A 26351-nucleotide genomic window follows, 5' to 3' on the forward strand; every position below is an offset into this window, starting at 1 on the left:
TCCAGGGAAGACCCCGCCAAATACCAAAGAAGACCTTGAAAAGTTAGACGTATCCCATATTTAGAGTAGGAAGGCTTAGTATCAGAAAGACACGTCTGTATAAGTTGATCTATAAATTCAATATTTTTATTTATTTTTAACTTATTTTACTGTGCTCGGCCTTAGTGCTGTCACCCAGGATCTTTTAGTTGAGCCATGTGGAATCTAGTTCCCTGGCCAGGGGTCAAACCCAGGCCTCCTGCAATTGGGGACACAAGGTTTTAACCACTGGACCTCCAGAGAAATCCCTCAATAGATTTAAAACCAAAATCAAATAGTATTAGATTGACAAGCTGATTCTGAAATGTGTATATAAGAACAGAAGACCAGGAGTAGTTAAGACTAAATTTTATTTTTAAACTTATTGTATGTATTTGAAATTTTCTACAGTAAAGAAGATTTTAAAAAACCATGTCTGTTTTTGGTCTTTTATTCTTACTGTATTATAAAACTCTCATATAGTCATCATTCAACTCTAACAATTATCAATTCCTGTACTATCTTGCCTCATTTATACCCTCTTTTACTTTCCCCACTCCTGATTATTTTGAATCAGATCCCAGACATTACATCATTTCATCCTAAATGGGAAATGGGAACTCACTTTAAATGTTTTGACAACATAGCTGCAAGAGGAATTTTTTCCCTCTCCAGTTAAGTTACTCATACATTCCAACAAAATAAAACAGAAAAGGAAGTTAGATTGTGTTTCCCTTAAATATATTTCAAATTTCTTTTTAATTTTGGCAGTTTAATAATACATCTAAAATTTTCAAATAAACACACAAAAAAAGATGGAGTTAGCTCCCTTTTCTTTCTAAGCAACCTGTAAGAAAATGGTTAACTCAAATGCATTAGGCTAATGGACTGAGGGATTGATTTTTTTTTAAAAAGGTTTCTTGATTGTTATTTTAATCAGTGAGAGATATAAAGGAGTGCATATATGTAACATATATATGAAGGGTACAGTCTGTTAAATTTGAACATATGTATAGAGCTATGTGGGCTTCCCAGGTGGCTCCAGTGGTAAAGAACTAGCCTGCCCATGCAGGCGATGTGGGTTCCATCCTTGGGTCAGTCATAAAATCGGTATGGTGCATACTTTACACTTTACCGCCAGAATTATAAATCTACCATTTGTCTTCTTGAACACAATAAACAATGTGATGACTACAATATGAGGTGCTTTGGCATGCCTTTCAATTGTGTTGCTGTTGTGCTGTTTTTTGTTCATGTTATCTTGTCTTCCAGTATACCTAATTATTTTTGTTTGTGAAACAAATACATTTGCATAATTGTTCATAGAAATAATTCAAGTTCCAGAGGATTCACTTTGTTTTCTGCCAAGTATTTGGGCATTGGCATGCTGGAATCATTCAGACAATTTCAGGGTTTCAGGTATTTTGAAGCTGAATTTCAATCTGTAAGACCTTGTCTACTCTACGTACATTTGCTTTCAGGGTATAGTCTCAAGTGAGAGCTGTTTACTAGGTGCTTTCTCTCTTAGCAGGTTCTGGACTCCGATCTCTGTTTTGGGAAGTACCCAAGATAGGCTCTTAACTATACCTCAGAAAGACTGCTGCTGCTGCTAAGTCGCTTCTGTCGTGTCCGACTCTGTGTGACCCCATAGACTGCAGCCCACCAGGCTCCCCTGTTCCTGGGATTCTCCAGGCAAGAACACTGGAGTGGGTTGCCATTTCCTTCTCCAGTGCATAAAAGTGAAAAGTGAAAGTGAAGTTGCTCAGTTGTCTCCGACTTTTATCGACCCCATGGACTGCAGCCCACCAGGCTCCTCCGTCCATGGAATTTTCCAGGCAAGAGTACTGGAGTGGGGTGCCATTGCCTTCTCCGTCAGAAAGATTAGTAGTCCTATTTGTAGGGCTTACATTCCTCAGTTTCTCTCCTTTCTCAGATCCTGGTTCAGTTAACTTTTCACTAACTTATTAACTTTTTGATGATTTCAACAGGAGATTTTCAGATTTTTCCAGTTTTACTAGTTTTCCTCAGTGGGAGAGTTGGTTGGAATTGCTTAGTCACCAATGCTGGAACAGCCCAAACCTTCCCTCCTACCTTCCTATGGGAAAAGCACTCTAATAACCAAGATTTGCTAAGAAACAAAATTACAATGGAAATGCGAACAGTGTAACAATTACCCAAGCACCAAAACAATGAGCGGAAGTGCCACCCAAGGGAAAGTCTACAAATACACAAAAACTCAAATGTAATACAGTTGAAAAAGCAAAACAAATCAGCACTGATAACAAAACATCTTTCCAGAAAATTGGAGGTGTTCCAAGGTTGCTTGAGAGTGCTTTACATTCAATGTACAAATACCACATTATTGTAACATTTATCATCCGATAGCATTGGCTATAAGAAAGGATGAGAGTTTGTGGAATTGAACAGCATTTGTTCACTCCAGGAGTTTTTCTCAGCTGTCATCATGGGCCAGTTTTGCTGACTCACCAGTGAGCTTCAGATCACAGCTTGACAACAGCTTCCATATGAAGGAAGAGGTAACATTTGAAATTCTTGAACCAGCGGTTCTTGAATGGCCTTCACTAAACATTTCTGTCTGAGATCTCTTTGTCTGATTAGGTTACAATGGACTGGATTAGGTTTTTACTGATTAAATTAAAGTACTTCTCAAATCCACCCTAATCCTCAACCAGGTCAGTTTGATTAGATTTTTGGTTTTTGAAAATTTTGAAAATTATATTATCTGTTATGCTTGGGTTTAATTGGCTGGATTGTAAAGATTTCAAGATCTAGGAATGATTAAGACAATCTTCTGGGCTTCCCTGATGGCTCAGATGGTGAAGAATCTGCCTGCAATGCAGGAGACCCAGGTTCAATCCCTGGATAGAGAAGATCCCCTGGAGAAGAAAATGGCAACCCACTCCAGTATTCTTGCCTGGGAAATCCCATGGATGGAGGAGCCTGGTGGGCTACAGTCCATGGGGTCACAAAAGAGTTGAACACAACTGAGCAACTAAACAACAAGAGCCTTCCGACCAGACAACTCTCAGGAAATAACCTTAGATAACTTGCTTGGATAAATACTAATCTGTTTCCATAACATTCCAAGTCTCGGTTTTCTCATTTTTAAATGGGAATAATGTTGTCCATGTCATATGTATGCGGAGACTTTTAAATGAAATACCGTATGTAAAAGTTTTGCAGTGCATGGCACATAGGTAAGCATTTGATAATAAGATGTCTTATGAGTCTGCTGCCGGTGATGTTCTGATAAGAGTTATTTTTGGGACCTCAGGTTATATTGGGTAACTCAGGTCCTTTGAAAACAGTTTCTTAAGGGAAAGCAGGGATGGATGGCTGGTTTTCTGTTGGGAGTATAGCTTTTGATGGAGGAGAGGCCTGAAATGGGGTGTGGTTCCACATGACTGTGTCCAAACTGATAATGGAATCTCTGAGTAATGAAAGCTAAAGCTTAGAACTGAGTCAATCATGGATCTCAGAGCTCACAGAGCTCACAGCCTGGTAAAGTTCTGGAAATTTTGTAATTTTCTCATGTCACCTAAGTTTTCCCTCTTAAAATGTTTTTCTAGTTTGGCTACTCAGCACATTCCACTGTCCTGTCCCCATAGGGCTAAATGCTTTATCTGCTTTATTACACTTAAAAAAAAATTACACTTAGTGATGTTTTATTAACCTTATGTTCCATGGGAGAAAAACAGAGGCTCAGAGAGGTAAGTAACTTCTGGCCTGGCTAAAGAGTTGGATCTCTGAATACAACATATTAGTTTTTAGGGTTGTTGGATTTGAGAGTCATCACTCTAAATGGCTGTTGAATTCATTCATTTAACAAATGCTTAATGAACAACATCCCTGTGCTTTGAACTAAGTTGCTCTCTGGGGATTCAGAAATGAATCTACAACCACAATAAAACAGCTACATTTAGTGAATGCTAATTCTATGTCAGGCACTTTATATATATTAACTCTTGTAATTGTCCTGTGTGTATCAGTTCAGTTCAGTCACTCAGTCATGTCCGACTCTTTGCGACCCCATGGACTGTAGCACACCATGCCTCCCTGTCCATCACCAACTCCCTGAATTTACTCAAACTCATGTCCATCAAATTGGTGATGCCATCCAACCATCTCATCCTCTGTTGTCCCCTTCTCCTCCTGTCTTCAATCTTTCCCAGCAACAGGCTCTTTTCCAATGAGTCAGTTTTTTGCATGAGGTGGCCTAAGTATTGGAGTTTCAGCTTCAGCATCAGTCCTTCCAATGAATATTCAGGACTGATTTCCTTTAGGATGGACTGACTGGATCTCCTTGCTGTCCAAAGTATGGAAACCCTTATTTTGCAAATGAGGGCACTGACACCAGGAATACATCCAAGGTCACACAGCTGCGGAGTAGCAGAGCTCTGATCTTTAACTTCCAAGTCTTATCTTCTTTTTCAGAAATAAAATTCTCACCCTTTTATCTTTTAAATAAAAATAACATTAAAAGTAATATCTCCTTAAATAATGTAAACAATATGAGGGCTGATTTTCTCACAACCTGCCAAAACAGGATTTAGTGATTATTTAAATTTTTGCCCGTTTATTTAATAGATGAAATATTGCATTTTAAAGTTGCATTTCTTTTTATTATTCTCATTTTTATAGCTTTATTGAGATATATTTCACATACTATAAACTTTATCTTTTAATATACACACAGTTCAATGGTTTTTAGTGTATTGTCAGAGTTCTGCAACCACCATTACAGTTTAAACTTTTGTCAATACCCCCAAAAGAAACCCATATCTACTAGCAGTCCCCTCTCATCCCTACCCACCCCCGACTCGTCAGTCCCAGGTTATCTTTTCTGTGTGATTTCAGGTCTGTTTTGGATTGCTTCCTTTCTTTATTTTCTAAACTGAGGTATCGTTGATTTACAATGTTGTGTTACTTTCCGATGTGCGGTACAGTGATTCAGTTATATATATATATTCTTTTTTAATATTCTTTTCCCCTATAGGTTATTACAAAATATTGAGCATAGTTCTCTGTGCTATACAGCAGGTCCCTGTTGATTATGTTTTATATACAATAATATATATCTGTTAATCCCAAACTCCTAATTTATCCCTTCCCCAGTTCCCTTTTGGTAGCTGTAAGTTTGTTTTCTGTGTCTGGATTGTGCTCTCTCTTTTTTCAAAATGCTCTTTTTTAATTGATTAGAGAATTTCAGTATTTTTCATGAAGATTAACCATTGTGGCTCACCTGGTAAAGAATGTGCCTGCAATGTGGGAAACCTGGGTTCGATTCCCGGGTTGGGAAGATTCCCTGGAGAAGGGAAAGGCTATCCACTCCTGTATTCTGGCCTGGAGAATTCCATGGGTACAGTCCATGGGGTTGCAAAGAGTCGGGCAGGACTGAGCGACTTTCACTTTCACAACCATTTGTCTACCACTAGTATTATAATACTTTAAAGCTATTTTCTCATTTATGCATTGATGGTGGCACTCTTACTATATAGATGTTTAAATTTCTTTCAATTTCTAAAGAGATTTATTTGATTCATTATAAACATTCTCCCTTTCTATTTAAAAGCTTTCTCCCCCTATAATCTCTTCTGATCTTTTACAGCCTTGTGGTTTGCCTGTTTTTGATTCATCTTGGGTTTAGTTTGAATTATAATAGCTATATCTTACCAAACACCTGGAGAATGAAATCACAACCCACTCTAGTATTCTTGCCTGGAGAATCCCATGGAAAGAGGAGCCTGGCGGGTTACAGTGTATGCCGTTGCAAAGAGTCAGACACCACTGAACGACTAACCCTTTATCAAATACTGATTTTGAAAAATCACTTTCATCAAATGCCCAAATTTCTATTTCCCGAACTGGACAGAACAACATCAGTTAACACTGAATCAGTGCTTACAAAGTCGGCTTTGCATCTTTGGTTTATATTAATGTTCTTCTATCTCTGTCTTGAAATTTATCAACAATTTTGAACAAGGGGTCCTGCACTTCCACCTTGAGCTTGTTGTTGATGTTCCGTGGTTGAGTCCGACTCTTGGAGAACTCCATGGACTGTAGCACACTAGCACTCTGTCCTCCACTATCTCCCAGAGTTTGCTCAAATTGGGTCCATTAAGTGGATGATGCTATCTAACCATCTCATTCTCTGCCGCTCTCTCCCCTTTTTGCCTTCAATCTTTCCCGGCATTAGGGTCTTTCCCAAACTCCTGCAAATTCTGTATCGGGCCCGTTTACCAGTCTCAGGCACTGTACTAAGCATTTCACATTATTAAATGGACTACTAAACCATATTATTCACTAATCCTCAGGGCAATGCTGTTAAGTAGCAATTTTCATTTTCTTCTGAATTTTTCAAATGGGGCAACGTAGGCAGGAAGATTAAATAATGCCAGAGCCAGAAAGCTGCGGCAACGGAGTTTGAACCCAGCACCTCTCGGGCCAGAGTCTTGGAATAAGCCTCCATTAACCCTGGAGGCCGTTATAATCTGGAGGTGAAGCTGGGAGGACATCGGGGCGGATGGCGCCGCGGCTGAGGTCACTGCTCTGACCCCGCGTGCCCAGGTCCGTGCGGTGCTGGGCCAAGATCCCGCACTCTGGGCGCTCCAGTATCTGCCCGCGGGACTCCGCCTTCTCTCCGCCACGGCGACGCACGTTTGTCTTGCGGTAGGGAACTCGCGCGCGCAGCGGTTGTGTTGCCAGCGAGTTTCCCAAGTTCACACAGGCCCCGGGTTGGCATGGCAACCAGGCAACCTGTTCCAGAGCAGCCTGCCTTCTCCGCACATGCAGCTGCCACCGCCGGAGCCGGGGCCCGAGCCTATCCCATGATGCACCGCGCCAGCCCAGTCCCCAGTGGGCCGCCATGTTGTCGGAGTGAAAGGTAAGGGGGAGCGAGAGCGCCGGAGAGAGAAGATCGGGGGGCTGAAATCCATCTTCATCCTACCGCTCCGCCCGTGAGTATCCGCACCCCGCTAGCCCCAAACGCTGCTCCGGACCCCCAGCGAGCAGATTGTCCCTTTGTATTGGTGTTTGAGAGCAGTTGCGGGGGTGAGAAGGGCTTTGGAAAAGCCGCCGGGGCCCTGGCTGAGGCTTCTCACTCGCTGTTCCTCGTACATGTTTTGGAGTCAGCAGCAAGGCCCCTATTGTTATCAAAGGAGGGAGGGGGTGGGGAGCGGGGTCGAAGCGAGGAAAATTCCGGGGGTTTAGGCCCGGGCCCTGGGCAAAGACGTGCCTCTACATTTCTGCTTGGCCCTGTTAGGGCCCCTGAAGATTGATGTTGCCATTCGGGTTGCTTTTTTGATGGGTTTGCGAAGCCCGAGTCTTGTGTGTGGCCATGAAGTGTAATTCTGTACCACCCTGGATTTCTTCGACTTCTTGAGCTTCCGTGCCTGCGCCGAAGCAGGAGGAACAATAAATCGCTTTAGAAGCAGCCGTGGCCCTTGTCTGCAGGCGAAATCCACCATGGGGGAACTTTGCGAGCCTTATATGTGGAGAAGTAGGCGATCAGGAAGTTTCAGATCGCTTTTTAGGCTCCTGAGTACTTGTGGCCTTTTGTTTCCGTGAGAGCTTGTTTTTGGTGGGTTCTTCCTCTTTGAGCCTGTCTGTATTGGTGCGTGTCTGTCTTAACTCAAAGAGGGGTTCGTGCATCTGTAGTAGATAAACAGATATACAATAACTAGATAGTTTTAGTCCTCACGGACGTTCTTGGTAAACATAAATCGTTTGTTAATACTTGTCAGTACCACTCCCACGTCTAGTGAGGAATACGCTCGCGTAACTCTCCCACCCCCCGCCATATGCCCCCCTCCCCCACAACATTACCAGGAAAGGTTTTATCCTTCCCATAACTTGATAGCTTGTTACTCTTCGTTGTCCACTTAAGAAAACACTGTTCTTAGTTGTCTGTAACAATTCGTTCACTTCCTACTCTGCTCGAGATTTAAGAATGGGGTTTTATGAAGCTTTTGGGGGGGGGGTTCTATTTTTAAAGTCTGTTACTTCTGAAACAGTAGGTTTGTAGTTTTAGCCTTTTGTTTGTTTTATGAAAAACGCATCAAGACTCACCGAAACAGAGGTGGCTCCCAGTGCAGTTTTAGTAAGCAAAATAAACATTTTGACTCGTTTCTAGTTTTAACTTTATAAAAACTCTTGGGGGCTCTTGATTCTTTATCTGGGTTTTTGGGAAATACACACTGGATTTTGAACTCTTCCTTCTGCCTTAGCCCTAAATGGATTCGTTTTGTTCAAGGCCACAGCTTTTTGAAGTTGTGTTTGAAGTTTAGTTTGGGTTGACATGAACTGCTTTAAAATAAATTTATGACCACAGAATTTTTTTTTTCTCCCCCAGCGTGGTAAAAATAAACACCTTTTAAACCACAAAGCATTTTGTAAATAAAAGGTGAGCGGTGGATAGATAAGATCATGTTCCTTTGTTTGAAATAAAACCTGTTAGTGATATTAAAAACAAGACTAAAGAAAAATAACAACTTTGGTGAAAACAGTTTGAAAACTATTGAGGAGTAACTCAATAGAATTCACTTTTTTTAGTTGCTTAAAAATACTTATTTTTATAATGTATCATTTGGGGCAAAAAGTCACATTTCAAGTGCTTCACGTAACTTTTTAGTGGGTTTGAGAGTTCTGTAAAAGGCATCATCAATTTAAATGTTTTTTAATATTTAAGTGACTGATTTCTTAATTTTTATGCTGATAGGTGCCAAGATATTTCAAAACTACCCAAGACACTTGTTAATTGCTTAGGTATTTGCTCAGTTTCAAAATGTCCCTTCTGCCAGGTTTTCTCTTGTTTGAGAAACTGCCTTGCCTCATTAGGTAAAGCAGGAAGTCTCAGGGCATACAGATAGCTTTAGAAAAGCCAATTGTTTTGTTTGAACATTTTCATAGGAACTCTCCCGCTGCCCCCCATACCATTGCCTTGATAGAATGAAGTTGTGGTCGGTGTATTTCAATGGTGAATACCTTTTTCATATGTAAGTTCTTCATTAGATAAGTATTATGGCAAATCTTATTTCAGAGAAGATTGTATTTGCTATTTTAGGAATCTTCTTAGGGACTGGCACTCCATTGCTTTAACTGTTGGTGACTGAATTCCCAGGGTCTCAGCATGTGACTTTAAATTTACTAAAAACTTTTATATGTGTTATTTTGATTAAAAAGCATTGTGAATCATAAAGGAAGGATTTCTTCCATTTTCTAGATGAGGAAACAGGCTCAGGGAAGTTGTAGTTTAGTGCTAAAATTTTAGTTTTGGGACTGCTGGTTAGCTCTACAGCACAGACTGTTAGACTGATAGTCCCTTGTGGAATAGAATGGGGCTGGCTACTGTTGGTAATGAGAGGGCAGGGAGTTCTTTTGAAAATCAAAGAGAAAGGCATTAGGCTGGTTAGCACTGTGCTAGTACCGATGGTAAACGATGACTTTCTGATTTTCGTGTTTAAGCATGAACATGACTGTTGATGAAAGCACAAAGTGCAGTTTAGAAAGCTGGATTACTCCAGTTAAGGTTCTGATGGCTTGGAATTGTTAACTGAAACTATGCATTTCCAAATTCGGCTTTGAAAAATATTAAAAATTACATTGTGTCTTTTAAAACATGAATTAGTTGTGAGAAGCAAATGCTTCTTTATCAGGATGCTTATCCTATAAAGAGAAATAATTTAAAAGATTTCTTATAAATCTTGTGAGTCTGTTTATGAATTGTCACAGTAGGGCTAAAGGAAGATATGGCATTTGTAATGGACTGTTAGGTTGATAGCCTTGAAATTAGACTCTAATGGCTGTGGACAGGTGTGTTCTAGTTGGTAACTGATAATTATTTTGAAGCACTTTTTTTTTTAAGCACCTATAGTCTGACAACTTGTATGCTTTGTACAGATGTAATTTTTGATTTTAAGAAAACTTGAAAGTGGTGTTTTATAGTAACATTTTGGAGGTTTTTGGTTGATCCTTCTAGAGAAGAATAACAGATGCAAATGAGAAATAGTACCTGTTTTAGTTGACTGGCGTGTGGTAGCAAGGGGTTTGTAGTTGTTTTGGATGTGTACAGATTTGGATTTGAATCCCTTTTCTACAGCTCAGTAGATGAATGGCCTTGGGCACATCACATAACTTTTCCTCTATGCCTTAGTGTTTTTATCTGTAAAACAGGAATGACTAGGAAATGTCTGCAGTATATTTGCCATACAGTTATTATTGTTTTGAAGCATTTCTTTTTTTTTTTTTAACAGTGAGACTTTCTACACAAGGCGAATGAATTTAGTTTGTCTCTGACTGTGTAGTCAGAATATTAGTAGAAAGATGATGTGATTACAGTTACAATTGTAAGTTATTGGTAAAAATTTAGAGTTATCTTTCCCATGTGCACCAGCTGAAAAGTTTCAGGCTGAGAACATTATTCTGTTGCTGTCCTTACTTAGTCAGGGGGCCTTATTGTTTTTTTCAGAGAGCATCCTACGAATACTTCGGACATTTTAAAGGATCCTTTCAAGTTTCGACATTCTGAGTTATTGCTAATTATATATGGGGTTTGGATTTTTGTTTGGTTTATTAGTGTATGTCTGCTCCAGCTGTAAAGGGATATTTTGTAAAACTCTTATTCATTTAAAAAGTATCTGCTACAGTTAGCTTATGGTGTAAATAAGTTGGATAGAGGAGTTGTTAATTAAAGTCTAATTCCATACTGTTAACCTTTGGTACCAACATAAGTTTCCCTGAAGTTGCCATATTGACTCCTGATCTCAATTTCTTGTCAGAGTGCCTGTCACCAACTACAGTTATTTCCATACACACACACTCAACAACCTCAAAATAGAGGTTTCAATTTAGAAAATTGTGTGTATGTCGTGAAACATTTAGCTGCTTGGTAGAAATTATTTTAGATGATAGATCGCAAAAGCCAGGGGGCTCACATTTTTATCTTGGTGCATATATCAAGTTATGTTTTAAGAAATGCAAATTGTAAACATTTGTAACCTGTTTGTCCTTAGGTGTTGGTGGAATGAGCGTTGCATGTGTCTTGAAGAGAAAAGCAGTGCTTTGGCAGGACTCTTTCAGCCCCCACCTGAAACATCACCCTCAAGAACCAGCTAATCCCAACATGCCTGTTGTTTTGACATCTGGAACAGGGTCGCAAGCGCAGCCACAACCAGCTGCAAATCAGGCTCTTGCAGCTGGGACACACTCCAGCCCTGTCCCAGGATCCATAGGAGTTGCAGGCCGTTCCCAGGACGACGCTATGGTGGACTACTTCTTTCAGAGGCAGCATGGTGAGCAGCTTGGGGGAGGAGGAAGTGGTGGAGGCGGCTATAATAATAGCAAACATCGATGGCCTACTGGGGATAACATTCATGCAGAACATCAGGTAAAAAAAAGTTCACTATTTCAGCTTTGAAACTCTTTTTATAATCACTGTCCACTTAGGATATCTGCTTTCAGTGAATGTCTTTAAAAAAGCCTAAATTGCTAATGATTTCATTTTGTTTAAGCAGTCACTTGTTTTAAAGGATGATTGTTGTAATGTTGTCACTAAGTCATTTATCGTTCTGGTGGTTCTAAAGAGCAAATGACCAATTCATTAAAGAAGAAAAAAAGACTTAAGCTTGTTCTAATGTGCACATTGCTTTTCTGAGTATACTTTTTAAACAAAGAATACTTTTTTCATCTTAACATATAATCTTTTAAGATCTATTTGAGCTGTTTATAGGCTAAATACATACTTTAGAGCCATTCCTGTTGGGTATTGGTGACTTTTGTGTTTAAAATGTTATAGTTGAAAGTAGAAGGAAGTTAAAAAAAAAAATAGCGGCTCAAGTGAAATTTGACGTGGAACTGATATATCTTGTTTTGTGTTAGAAAGGAGTGATGGTAGCTTTTAGGTTTTTACCATTTTTGTCCTCTTGTAAATGCTTGTTTCATTTGGTTAATTTTAATGTTCTTGCTTTTACTAATCCAAAACTATAGCTGGAATCACAGCATATTTTACTGAGAAGAGAATTTAGCCTGATACGTGTTTCCTAACTTAATATTGATGAAAGGGTTAGAATGTTTTCTTCTAGTTATTCTTTGGAATAGGGTATAGGTTGAATTTGCAGAAGTTTTATTTTATTTTGCTAGTATCTGAGTACTGACTAGCAGAAAGAATTGACGTCTCTCATGAGGGGTTCTCGTGCTTCTGTTCTTCAGAAATAAATCAGGCACAAACACACTCAGTTGTGCTTCCCCTTGACCTTTCCAGACAGCTGGTGTACCACAGTTCTTTACCATAGTAGAAATGAGGAGGTGGAATCTTGTTAGTTAACAAATTATTAGCATGTTGATCGCAGGGCTTTGGTTTATTGGAACAATCAGCAGTATCAGTGCTACTTCATTAACATCTATTATGTGTAGGTAAGCAGTACTAGGAAATATGAGGTGTAGGGAGCTTCTTCTTGGGCACTTAGGACATTTTTTATTATGTATCTATTACTCAAGGTACTTTGTTTCCGATTTGCTTAAAGTCTTGGAGGTGGAGATCGAATTTTATTCATCTCAATATCCTAGTTCCTAGAATTTGGCATATGATAGAGTTTGAGAAGAAAGTTATTGAATGCATGAGGCCCTAATCCTATGGCCTTAAAATAAAGCTGGGGGAGAAAGGACATTGTCACAAAGATAAGGAGGTTGAGTGCCAGGCTAAGATTTAATTCAGTAGGCAGCAGGGTTTTTTAGCGTGTTTGTATGGAGTAGTTTTTATCCAGTGGTGTTTTGGGAAGGTTGAGTTGGCAGTAAGAGATTGGAGAGGATAAGAGCTGAGACTAGATTACTACTCTGATAGCCCTGGTGTGAGCAGTGGAAAGATGGGATAGGACTGAGAAACGCATAGAATTTGGTGATTGAATTTGAAAGTTTAGGTCCCTGGGAAAATGGAGTAATAGAGGGAAGGGAATATAGAGGGGAATCTGGTTTGGGGATGAGGTGATTAAGTTCCGTAGAACACATGTTGAATTTGAGCTGTAGGTAGCTGTGTGTGTAGGGTGAAACCAAGGCAGGAGGTGGTTAATTTGGATGGGATCTGTCATCTGTCTAGGGAGCAAAGGTGGAATGCCTGTAATTTTTGCCTTGTTTGGCTAAACATTATTTAAAAATCATTACCATTGGTTTTTAAAGTATATATTATGATTTATATTATAGATCTGTAAAATCTTGTGTTGGCTTTCCTAACGATGGACTGATGGATAAAAACTGAAAGAAGAATCAAGGTGCTTGGTTTGTACTTAGCTAGGTGGGCAAGTCAAACTGTGGGTCAGCCCTTGGCAGAGTTTCAAGATCTAAAATCTGGCTGTGGCAGGGGAAGGGGAAACCCTGCTTGTGCTATGCTGTGAAGACATACTCTGGACTCTAGTGCTGAGCCCTGTTGTATGGAATCACATCTGACTTTCTGACCAGTTTTATCCAGGTCAGTTAGCAAATCTATGTTAATGTTAAATGGCAAAACCTATTCCACACCTAGGGGGGCCTAAACCAATGACTCAGCTTGGACTTGGCATTTATCATGCACAGTTCTGTTGGTCTGGATACATGGTGTAATGAACAGCATTAGGGAGCTGCATTAGGTAGTTGCTGTGTTGCGGTGTGGACCACCCACACATTACCTCTCCTGTAGTCATTAGAGTTATTATAACTTGGTGGTTTTGGTGTTGACTGAGTGAGGGAAGACCATAAAGTAAAGCAGTGAGTCTCAGAGCTTAGCTGTTCTGCTAGAAATACATGGCAATAGATAGTGACCACTTGGGCAAGAAGCAATGATAAGTATAATGTAATTGAAGAGTTGAGGTGTAGCTCTATTGCAGAGAATTGCTGCCCTCGTGTCTGATCTGTCAGGTGGAACTTCGAAAGAAGTTGAGAATCTTATGTTTTAGGCACCGGCCTAAATATTTCCTGTATTTAACCCTCAGAACAATCTTATGAAGGAGGTAAAATCCTTTATTGAGAAGTGAGAAACTGAAGCTTAGTTCCCAGATAGACTCTGGTTTTGAAATCAGGTCTTTGATCCTAATGCCCATGGGCTTTCTGTATTTCTGCTTCCCTGGGAATATTTCTAGTCCTAGAACCTAAACCAAACCAGAGTAACACATTCTAAGATCAAAGAACTACTTGGCCATAATGTATTTGAATTTTTAGAGATAAATTTGATAACAAGGAGATGAATACAAATAATGTTGGCTTCCCTCCCCTCCCCCCATCGGTGATGCTAAAGTATTAAAATTACTTACATATATGTATTCTATGTAGAAATTGTAGGAAAGTCTCTGTTAAGACAGAGACTCAATATAAAGTGATCCTGCTGCTAGCACATTCTGCCATTCCAGTGGGCCATTACTGTTTGTGGGCCTATGTCCCCTTCTTTTTTTTTTTTTTAAGACTTTTTGTATAACGGAACAAAGTTTAAGATCAGATTGGCAGAATGCTTTCATCAGTGAGCTGGTGAAGTAAAGAATATCACAGGCTGTGATACCAACCAGCAGTATTGGAGGAAGTGCCAGATATTGGGCCAGGTATTTTATTCTATATCCATTTCTCTTATTATTACTCCCATTTATGAGCAGTCACTTTTTTATCAGATCAGATCAGTCGCTCAGTTGTGTCCGACTCCTTGCGACCCCATGAATCGCAGCACACCAGGCCTCCCTGTCCATCACCAACTCCCGGAGTTCACCGAGACTCACGTCTATCGAGTCAGTGATGCCATCCAGCCATCTCATCTTCTGTCGTCCCCTTCTCCTCCTGCCCCCAATCCCTCCCAGCATCAGAGTCTTTTCCAATGAGTCAACTCTTTGCAAGAGGTGGCCAAAGTACTGGAGTTTCAGCTTTAGCATCATTCCTTCCAAAGAAATCCCAGGGCTGATCTCCTTCAGAATGGACTGGTTGGATCTCCTTGCAGTCCAAGGGACTCTAAGAGTCTTCTCCAACACCACAGTTCAAAAGCATCAATTCTTCGGTGCTCAGCCTTCTTCACAGTCCAACTCTCACATCCATACATGACCACAGGAAAAACCATAGCCTTGACGAGACGGACCTTTGTTGGCAAAGTAATGTCTCTGCTTTTGAATATGCTATCTAGGTTGGTCATAACTTTTCTTCCAGGGAGTAAACATCTTTTAATTTCATGGCTGCAGTCACCATCTGCAGTGATTTTGGAGCCCAGAAAAATAAAGTCTGACACTGTTTCCACTGTTTCCCCATCTATTTCCCATGAAGTGGTGGGACTGGATGCCATGATCTTCATTTTCTGAATGTTGAGCTTTAAGCCAACTTTTTCACTCTCCACTTTCACTTTCATCAGGAGGCTTTTTACTTAAATTTTTTTTAACCTTTGAAATTAGGGTTTTTTTTGCCTTATGTAGAAATTCTCTTAGTGTCTGGGTTCCGTCTTTTTTTTTTCTTTTTTTTTTGTCCACGCCACTTGGTGTGTGGGATCTTAGTTCCCTGACCAGGGATCAAACCTGTGTCCCTTGGAGTGGAACCACAGAGTCCTAACCACTGGACCACCAGGGAACTGCCCTGAGTTCCATCTTTTAATGATGCCCTCTTTAACTTGTGCCTAAATACATGTGACTTTTTAAAAAAATATTTAAGTTTTGTTTTCTAACTGTGAAACTTGATTATTAGCATGATGCCCCTTTAAATAAAAGTTTAAAATTTAAAACCATAGCAGCTTGAGAACTTGTGTTAAGGTAACATGGAGTACTTTAAAAATCTTGTGAGCTCAGATATTTAAAATTAAATTTAGGAACTATAATATTTTGAGGTGAAGAATGGTATTCAGATTTGTTTATATGTTTATTTTAAAAAGTTGTAGTGTGCAGACTCTTTATTATGTTCTTTCTGTATTTGTCTTTTTTCTTAAGAATATAAACATAGTAAATATCACTTGTTTTTTTGACATTTATTTCTGATTTTTTAATTTTGGCTGCACTGGATCTTGCTTGTGGTGCGTGGGCTCAGTTGCCCTACAGTATGTGGGCTCACAGTTCACCGGAATGGTATCAAACTTGCCTTCCCCGCATCGCAGGGCAGATTCTTAACCACTGGGCCACCAGGGAAGTCCCTAGTATCCCTTATTTTAATACATAATATTATTGTATTTGGTATAGTTAGAAACTTCAAAGCCCTCATTTTTGGGTCTTATTGAGGTCTTTGGAGGGGAGTGAGGGAAAGAAGTACCATGAATTTTTTTTTCTTTTTTGACCTATGAAATTTACTCATAGTAAACAAGACAGTGGGTATGGATCAAGATATTATAAAATACTAGAGAGAATTCCCTGATGGTCCAGTGGTTAGGACTTGGCACTTTCAGTGTCAGGGGCCAAGGTTCAGTTCCTGCTTGGGGAACTAAGATCCTGCAAGCTGCCTGGGCATTGCAGACGAAACCAAAAAATCCCATGAAAACACATCTCGCTAAGTAAATAATAGTATTTAAAGATGTTGCCTATAAAAATTTGCATACTTACTTTAATAATAGTTTTTATAACCAGATCTTTCTTTCCTGAATAGTATTAAAGGGTTTCATCATTCAAAGCCCAGCCTCAAGTCTTTGACTTTTTGTAATTGTTTTATTCTCTCATTGTGAAATCTGTTTTCTCTGTAAAACATTGTGAGATAAAGTGGGTGATGAAATAGGGAAAAAGTTTTTAAGGTCGATCAATTGAACTGTGGCCTCTGTACTGGATTTTAAGGGGGCAGAGATAGGTAGAGCTCTGCTTTTTGAGAAAGGATATTTAGAGGACAGCTGAAGTTTTCTTGCTTTTGTTAGTAGTCTTTTGGTACTGGGATGTGTCAGTATCCACCCACCATAGATTGGCAGCCGTGGGAAATAATTCTAGATAGCCAAACAGAATTCCGTGGCTGAATCTTGTGGGAGATAATTCTAGAGAGCCAGGCAGAATTCAGTGGATAAATCTTCTCGTTGACTCTGTACCAACTCCCCCTACTTTTTTTTCACTTGGTATTGCCATTTTCTAGTTGTATCCTGACATCCACCCCATTAATCTCCAGTGGCTGTGAGTTAATCCTTACACTATATAATTAATAAATGCTAAGTTAAATTGGGAGGGAGCCCAAGTATTCTCATACTGGGAGTCTCCTCATTATCTGCATATCCTTTTATGTTGTCCCTGCTCTTTGACTTTGTTAGACCATGTGTCTCTTGCCTTTCTGGGTAGATGGCTTAGATGCCTCAGCACTTGGGCCAGTGGCACTTAGTTAACATACGTTAAAGTTACTTTCATATTTTTCAGTGTTTTCTCTTTCACTTGTACTCTTGGAGCCTTTTTCATTATATTTGGAGTTCACAGAGACTTAAAACGTTTTATATTTGGTCAAAAGGATCATCAGCGGGCTTTCTTTGACTGTAATTTCAAGAGTTATTTTCCGGTGTTAAGGATTAGATTCCAGTGTACAAAAAGTATGCATTCAGATTCCCTTCTCTAATGCTGTGTGGTACTTGATTGTATGTGCCTCCTAGGTGGCACCTTGTAGAAGTTTATATCTTTGTTTTGTTTCAGAAGGTTTTTGTTGTGGAATTAGGGGGAAAAAATAGGTGGTAATGAGATGTTGTTCTGTTCAATTGTTTACTGGTGTCTGACTCTTGCAATCCCATGGACTGCAGCACGCCAGGCCTCTGTCCTTCACTATCTCCTGGAGTTTGCGCAAACTCATGTCCATTGAGTCAGTGACGCCATCCAACCATCTCATCCTCTGTCGTCCCCTTCTTCTTCTGCCTTCAGTCTTTCCCAGCATCAGGGTCTTTTCCAGTGAGTCAGCTCTTTGCATCAGGTGGCCACAGTATTGGAGGTTCACTTTCAGCATCAGTCCTTCCAGTGAATATTCAGGGTTGATTTCCTTTAAGATTGACTGGTTTGATCTCCTTGAAGTCCAGGGGACTCTCAAGAGTCTTCTCTAGCACCAATTTGAAAGCATCAGTTAGTTGGCATTCAGCCTTCTTTATGGTCCAACTCTCATATCTGTACTTGACTAGGTATATGAGATGTAGCAGTGGGAAAATAGGGATATGTTAGGAAGATAAAGGAGGTAAATGTAGAATTTAGAAATACACAACAAAGTGGTGGGTTACAGAATTTGCTCTGGGTGCTCTTGTGGTCAAAGAAAAGGGAAATGGGATGAATCAGGAGATTCTTAGTAAGAGAAAAACATAGTTACTTAGGAAGAGCTGTGTTTCAGATTTCAGTTTGGTTGTGGTTGAAGTGCTCTGTAAACCATGAAATGATATGATAATGATACTGTTTTTCATTACACCTCTCTGTATTTGGAGAAGATACACACATCTTTGTGCATGTATCCATTTTCTCTTGGGCAACAGCATTTGCTTAATACTTTGTATATAGGCTGAGCCTGAGTACAGAATTATGCTTCTGGTATTTTGGAAAGAATACTTAAAAATTCTAGCTCTTGCTTAAAATCTATTCACTTTTGGGAAATGGCTTAACACTCATAGAGGAACATAGGACAATGCCAATAAAGTAATTGCTGAGGATAGGGTAAGAGGTTTCTTCTTTTGCCACTTTATTTTTTTAATTGAAGGATATTTGCTTTACAGAATGTGGTTTTCTGTCATACCTCAACAAGAATCAGCGATAGGTACACCCATGTCCCCTCCCTCCGAGGGTAAGAGTTTTTGTTATTGAGGGATTTCTGACCCTTTCTTCCCTAATTTTCACATTCACGTTCTGTATCTTCTAGATGTAAGTAAAGAGCTGTAAATGGGAGTGTGGTTTCAGCTTAGGAGAATGCCTCTACCTTTTTGCTCCCTACTGTGAATATTGTGAGAAGTGGTGGTCAGTGATTGGCAATAGGTTGGGTGAATTTAATATTTGGGAATTTGATTGAAGAACTTAGGCTGAAGGGTATACATGGCATTGGTGATAAAACCTGAAGTTGAAGAGGAATGTCCACTTTTTTTCTGTAATATTTTTTGAGAATTGTTTTTCAGTTGCCATATTAATAATTTCAGAAGATTCAGCAGATTCAAATTTGTCTTTTTTTTTCCTCTTCAGTAAGTGTTCTTTTATGGTTAAAGTATCTTAGTGTTTTTGAAAATCACATTAGGAAAACTTTTAGATTTGTGAAATTTGGGGGCCCTAACAGTTTTTTGTAACTGCTTTATTGGTATATAATTCATCCATTTAAACTGTGCAATTCAGTCATTTTTAGTATGTTTACAGAGTTGTGCAGCCATCACCACAATCAGTTTTAGAACATTTTCATTATCCCTCACAGTCTATACCAGTAGCAGTCACTCTAGCCTTAAGCACCCACCAGTCTGCTTTCTGTGTCTATGCATTTGTCTCTTCTGGACATTTCATATAGTAAATGGAGTCATCCGATACGTGGTCCTTTGTGACTGGCTTAGCATAATTTAGCACTTAACATAATTTTTAAGTGATTTTTTTTTCTTAAATTTTTTTGTGGCTGCTCTGTGTGGCACTCAGGATCTTAGTTCCCTGAACAATGTTCGAACCTGTGCCCCCTGCATTGGGAGTGCAGAGCCTTAACCACTGGACTGCCCGCATAATGTTTTAAAGGTTCATCTATCTTGTAGCATGGATCAGTACCTCATTCCTTTTTACTGCTGAATAATAATCTACTACATAATAGATATATACCATATTTTGTTTATCCATTTATCAGTCGACAGACCTTTGGCTGTTGACATTTTGGCTATTAGGAACAGTCTACATTTTGGCTATTAGGAACAGTCCTGCTTCTAACATTCGTGTACAAGTTTCTGTCGATATATGTTTTCAGGTCTTTTGGGTACCTAGTAAGTTTTAAAGACACATAAGTCTAATATACAGACAAGTGTCTTCACTGATGCCAGTGCTTTTTAGAAATAGAGTTTGGAGGTTAGTTTATCTACAACTTTATACCGTGGATTTGGAATTTTTCCAAGTGACAAGTTTTACTGGAGTTAATAACTTTCTTCTTTATCTATGAAGAAAGTATTTTCAGGTTAACAGCATAAATAAACTTGTTTACAACCCTGGGAAGCAGAATGCTTAAATTAGAAAGAGGTGTTTTTAGGAGCTCTGCTCTCTAGATGTTATTAATATACAGTTAATTGATCTGCTAATGACAAATAATTTTTCTCTATTAAAGTTACCCTAAGGTCTTTTAATAAGGGAATGGTTCATTAACTTAATTCTGGTTATTGAATGTGTTTAAAAGCACTATATCTGTTAATTTAAAAAATGATCTTTATAATTTGCTAAGAACTTACTGATTCAGATTGTTTTCCCCACAATTGGACACATTAGGAAGATGCTACTTATACAGGTCAGAAGCCTTATAGTAAAATACAGGACAATTTCTTTAGAGAAATTTATAGTTTCATGAAGGGAGGAAGGAATTTCTCTTTCTCCAGAGGAATTTATAGTTTCATGAAGGGAGGAAGCACCATATCTGTTGTTAATTAAAAAAATGTTCTAAGAATTTATTGATTCAGATTGTTCATTTTCCCCACAATTGGACACATTAGGAAGATAATACTTATACAGGTCAGAAGCCTTATAGTAAAGTACAAAACAGTGAAATTAATATATCATTCTTTCTCCAGAGAATGAAGGGGAGGAAGGAAGGGAGGAGGAATTGTTGGTGTCTGTACTGAAATGAGTGTTAAGATGGGGCTGTTGGGTGTTTGGGTGACAAAAACAAACCAGGTGAGAATTTTATAGTAGATACGGTTCCTTCACTTAACTAAGTTATTATCTAGAAAATAGGCCTTAAGTTGTATATATCCATTAAGAGTGACATACATGGAAAAAGAATTGGGAGGAAATATGGGAAAATACAAACTGGAATCAAGATTGGCGGGAGAAATATCAATAACCTCAGATATGCAGATGACACCACCCTTATGGCAGAAAGTGAAGAGGAACTCAAAAGCCTCTTGATGAAAGTGAAAGTGGAGAGAGAAAAAGTTGGCTTAAAGCTCAACATTCAGAAAACGAAGATCATGGCATCCGGTCCCACCACTTCATGGGAAATAGATGGGGAAACGGTGGAAACAGTGTCAGACTTTATTTTTGGGGGGAGCTCCAAAATCACTGCAGATGGTGACTGCAGCCATGAAATTAAAAGACACTTACTCCTTGGAAGGAAAGTGATGACCAACCTAGATAGCATATTCAAAAGCAGAGACATTACTTTGCCAACAAAGGTCCGTCTCGTCAAGGCTATGGTTTTTCCTGTGGTCATGTATGGATGTGAGAGTTGGACTGTGAAGAAGGCTGAGCGCCGAAGAATTGATGCTTTTGAACTGTGGTGTTGGAGAAGACTCTTGCGAGTCCCTTGGACTGCAGGGAGATCCAACCAGTCCATTCTGAAGGAGATCAGCCCTGGGATTTCTTTGGAAGGAATGATGCTAAAGCTGAAACTCCAGTACTTTGGCCACCTCATGCAAAGAGTTGACTCATTGGAAAAGACTCTGATGCTGGGAGGGATTGGGGGCAGGAGGAGAAGGGGACGACAGAGGATGAGATGGCTGGATGGCATCACTGACTCGATGGACTTGAGTCTGAGTGAACTCTGGGAGTTGGTGATGGACAGGGAGGCCTGGCGTGCTGCAATTCATGGGGTCGCAAAGAGTCGGACACAACTGAGCAACTGATCTGATCTGATGTGATGGGAAAATACTAATTTTATTTATGTGGGTGGGGAGATGATAGGTAATTTGGTTTCGTCTTGTACATTTTTAATTTTCACAAAATTTCAAACTCTGAATTTTTTTTTTTTTTTTTGGCCTGGCTCTGTGGATTGTAGGATCTTAGTTCCCCAACCAAGGATTGAACCTAGGCCCACAGCTGTAAAAGTGCCTAGTCCTAACCACTGGGCTGTCAGGGAACTTAGACCCTGAAATTTTTATATTTTAAAAAGAGAAAAAGGACAAATTTCAAACCTTTTGTTAAGAGTTTGGTTTACCATACTGACTGAAAACCGAAGTGGTGAATTGATACATTTCCAGTGGAATTTTGGTGTTGGAAAAGATCTTAGAAACCATTTAACTTTTTTCCCCCATCAGTGCCGTGGTTTCCTTTCCGTTATCTCTGTTTTAATTAAAAAGAAGTTAGTGAGTGTGTTGTGCTGAGGTTGTTAGGATAGATTGAGTGTATCCAGTGAGATCTAGAGGTATTTTTATTTTGGTATTGAGTACCTTTCTGTACCATAAGTTTTATTGACATGTTTCCATACGCTGTGTGCCAGAACCATTCTAGTCTTTTTACATATGACGTGAAGCCCCCGTAACGCTGTGTCATTTTTTGTTATTTCTGTTTTATGTATGAGGAAATTCAGGGTCAGAAAAATGAGATGCGATTTTTTAAGGTCTCATAGAAGACATACATCGGAGAAGGCAATGGCACCCCACTCCAGCACTCTTGCTTGGAAAATCCTATGGACAGAGGAGCCTGGTAGGCTGCAGTCCATGGGGTCGCTAAGAGTCGGACACGACTGAGCGACTGAGCGACTTCGCTTTCACTTTTCACTTTCGTGCGTTGGCGAAGGAAATGGCAACCCACTCCAGTGTTCTTGCCTGGAGAATCCCAGGGACGGTGGAGCCTGGTGGGCTTCCGTCTATGGGGTCGCACAGAGTCGGACACGACTGAAGCGACTTAGCAGCAGCAGAAGACATATTTAAGGTGATTAGCTCATGCTCTTTCCACTAGATCAATCTGTTTGGAGACCCTACTGTTGTGCATCATGGACTGAGTAGTCAGCTTATCCATCTCTGTCACACACACACATGCACACATGCCTTTTTGACACATTTTCACACATTTTAAGCTGTACTTGTTGCTCACATACTTATAATTTAGGGACACCAGTACAAATTTAGTTTGCATGTTTAATTATCAGAGCCCAGTACTTGATGCATAATAGGTGCTCAGTGGGCTTCTCTGATAGCTCTGTTGGTAAAGAATCTGCCTGCAATGCAGGAGACCCCGGTTCAATTCCTGGGTCTGGACGATTCCCCTGGAGAAAGGATAGGTTACCCACTCCAGTATTCTTGGGCTTCCCTTGTGGCTTAGCTGGTAAAGGATCTGCCTACAGTTCGAGAGACCTGGGTGTGATCCCTGGGTTGGGAAGATCCCCTGGAGAAGGGAAAGGCTACCCACTCCAGTATTCTGGCCTGGAGAATTCCTGGAGAACTATGCAGTCCATGAGATCGCAGAGTCAGATGGGACTGTGGGACTTTCACTTTCACTTTTCACTTCAGGTGCTCAGTGAATGGTCTGTTCAAACAGATGATGTTCAGAACTGAACTCAAGTGATTTCATTCCCTGTATCTTGTTTCTATGTATAGTATCTCTATTATAGGCCACTTAAGAACCTTAGATTCTTGCCTCCTGCCTCAGACAATTCCAAGGTTATATTCATATTGCCGTGTTTGATCTGCTCATATTTCTTGCCTGGACATTTATAGTAGTCTTCTGACCTGTTTTCTGCACCCTTCTCCCTTTTTTCTTCCTTCTGGCTATTTTCTTGGTTGCTGCCGAATTGTTATTTCTAAAGAGGCAAACTGCTTTTGTCTCTTCCTCCCCAGGACTTCCCAGGTGGTGCTAGTGGTAAAGAAAGTGAAGTTAAGTCACTCAGTCGTGTCTGACTCTTTGCGACCCTGTGGACTGTAGCCTACCAGACTCCTCGGTCCATGGGATTCTCCAGGCAAGAATACTGGAGTGGGTTGAACCCATCTGCTAATCCAGGAGACTTGGGGTTGATCCCTGGGTGGGAAAGATAGCTGGAGGAGGGCATGGCAAGCCACTCCAGTGTTCTTGCCTGGAGAATCCTATGGACAGAGGAGCCTGGTGGGCTATAATCCATGGGGTGGCAAAGAGTCAGACATGATTGAAGTGACTCAACAGGCACACATGCTTCCTTACCTAAATTTTGTTTTTGGCTTTTCCAGTTGCTTTTAGGCTAGTTAACTTTCAAGCTTCTCAGGATGGCACAGTGTGCACCTTTTGTGTTTTGAGCTAATTTACCTCTCCAGGCTTTATTGGCACTCCAGCTGTACCAAAGTACTGTAACTTTCTGAACGTACATGCTATTTTTATAGTTTATGCAATTGCTCAACATAGTTGTGCTATTTTTATTGATGTGTTTTTCTCTGCTTGGAATCCCCTTCCTTCCTCATCCACCTAGCCACTTGTCTCATCTTCACCTAAAGTATTTTTATCTCTGATAAACCTTCCCCTTATCTCTTTTCTTATAGGTTGTGTCCCCTTTTGGTGTTGTCATCATTTGGTACACGTCTAATTAAAGCATTCAGCTCCAAATATTCAACTGGAGTTGAATATTTACTTTTTCCTTCACCACTGGGTGCTAGTGATCCATTTCAGAACAGACGCTTGGGCTTAAGTCCAGACCCACTGAATCAAAATATCCAGTGATGAGATGGAGTTTATATATTTTTAAAAAAGCACTCCCTGGTTATCTTTATGTACAGCTTGGTTAAGAACCACTGTAATGTTTCTTCTTGAAGAATCTTTCAGCCTTATATCTTCAGCCCCTGGCAAATAGCATGTATCTCATGAATGATGAGTAAATATATTATGTCATCAGGGCTTATTGAAGAGACTTAGACTGATGAGAGTTTTATTTTGAAGAGTATTACAATACCATTTTGAATTGATAAGGTATAAGGTGTAACAGAATGTAGGGTCTTGAATACTTGAGAGGCTTTTTGGCATGAAGCTAAGGAGTCAGTAAGCATTTTTTGCAGAGTTCCATTAAAGAGCTCTTAAAGTAATTCCTGTCAACTCTGGTTTTATGCTTTTTTGGGGGGAGTGGAGGGGAGTTTTTAAAACCACATCAGAGCTAGGCAAACAGGAGGCTGTAGAAACAAGGTTTACTTTGCGTAATTTGTTAAACACTGAAACTTTTTGTTCATCGTCAACATCATATATTGGGAAATGGTACCATACTGTTTCAACCTAATACATTTTCAAAATTCATTCCTGTTCTCATAAGTGAATATTATCTATTATTGTTTAGGAAGGATAGTATCTTTATGAAGATAGAATGAAGGTTGTAATTTATCCCTGTATTGTCAATGGTTAACTGCTCTTAACACTTTCTGTTGTTGTTTAGTTGCTAAGTTGTATCCAGTTCTTTTGCGACCCCATAGACTATAACTGTAGCCCTGCCAGGGTCCTCTGTCCATAGGATTTCCTAGGCAAGAACACTGGAGCACACTGGAATGGGTTGCCATTTTCTTCTCAAGGGAATACAGGTTGGAACTTGTATCTCCTGCTTTGGCAGGTGGATTCTTTTTCACTGAGCCACCAGGGAAGCTAGTGACTCATTTTTCTTGTTTGAAGCTTTTTAAGAGTTGCTGTTTGGGTTTTTAAGGTTTCTATTGGAAAATTAAGTAAAAAGTGCAGTGTGGATATTGCAATTTTAAAAAATGTTTTGGTTATAAATTTTGTTCTATAGTAGAATAGCTTTATTAAGATATAGTTCACATACCATACATTTCACCCATTTAAAATGTACTGATCAGTGGTTTTCAGTATATTCGGAGTTGTACAACTGTCACTACAATGAAAGTGAATGTTTTCATCACCCACAAAAGAAAACTTGTACCTATTACCAGTCACTTTCCACCTTCCTCACCCCATACCTAGGCAATCACTAATCTACTTTGTCTAAAATGAAAACTTTTTGGTAGTACATGTTTGTTTTAAAAAATGTCAATATGTATTTCAGAGTTAACTACTTTTAACAGTTTGGTTATTTCCTTCCAAACTTTTTCTGCACATATATAAACAGTGAATGCATTGTAGTTTTAAACCAAATGGGATCAGTTGCTCTCTCTAAATATATTACATACTTCTGTGAGTCCAGGCATGCATACACTGATGATAGTCTTTCCCCCCTTAATACATTGTAGTCCTCCTTTCAGGTCAGTAAATACCTCTACTTCTTTTCTAAGGGTCCCAAAGAGTCAAGACACGCCTGTGCTCAAGAATGCTGAAGTGGGTTGCCATTTCCTATCTTTTTGGCCCAGGGATTGAACCCCTGTCTCTTGTATCTCCTGAACTGGCAGGCAGATTCTTTACCTCTTTGTGTATTGAAGAACAGTAATTTGACTGTTTTATCCCAGTTTCGATCTTAGGTTGTTTTTAACTTTTGACATTCTAAATAATGCTATAGTAAACAATACTGCAGTTATATTTTTGTATTCCAGAGTCACTTCTTTAGAATATATTCAGAGATGTGAAAGTGATAGATCAAAC

At 39.6% G+C, this 26351-nt stretch overlaps 1 protein-coding gene across 31 annotated transcripts in view; it reads left to right on the forward strand.

The window, feature by feature from the left end:
• The first annotated feature begins 6837 nt into the window (after window positions 1–6837).
• The window catches only part of PUM1 (pumilio RNA binding family member 1), a 126076-nt gene continuing 106562 nt past the window's right edge, over window positions 6838–26351 (forward strand). For 13 of the 31 annotated variants that reach the window (XM_061389938.1, XM_061389957.1, XM_061389962.1 and 10 more), the window contains exons 1-2: window positions 6892–6995; window positions 11049–11422. In XM_061389938.1, the coding sequence (XP_061245922.1) occupies window positions 11060–11422 (363 nt within the window). In that variant the 5' untranslated portion in view covers window positions 6892–6995; window positions 11049–11059. Of the gene's footprint in view, window positions 6996–11048; window positions 11423–26351 lie in introns of those variants that run through there. The other 18 variants (XM_061390003.1, XM_061390014.1, XM_061390021.1 and 15 more) reach the window with 6 other exon arrangements.

The sequence above is a fragment of the Bos javanicus genome, chromosome 2 (genome assembly GCF_032452875.1).
Source record: "Bos javanicus breed banteng chromosome 2, ARS-OSU_banteng_1.0, whole genome shotgun sequence".
Lineage (NCBI taxonomy): Eukaryota > Metazoa > Chordata > Mammalia > Artiodactyla > Bovidae > Bos > Bos javanicus.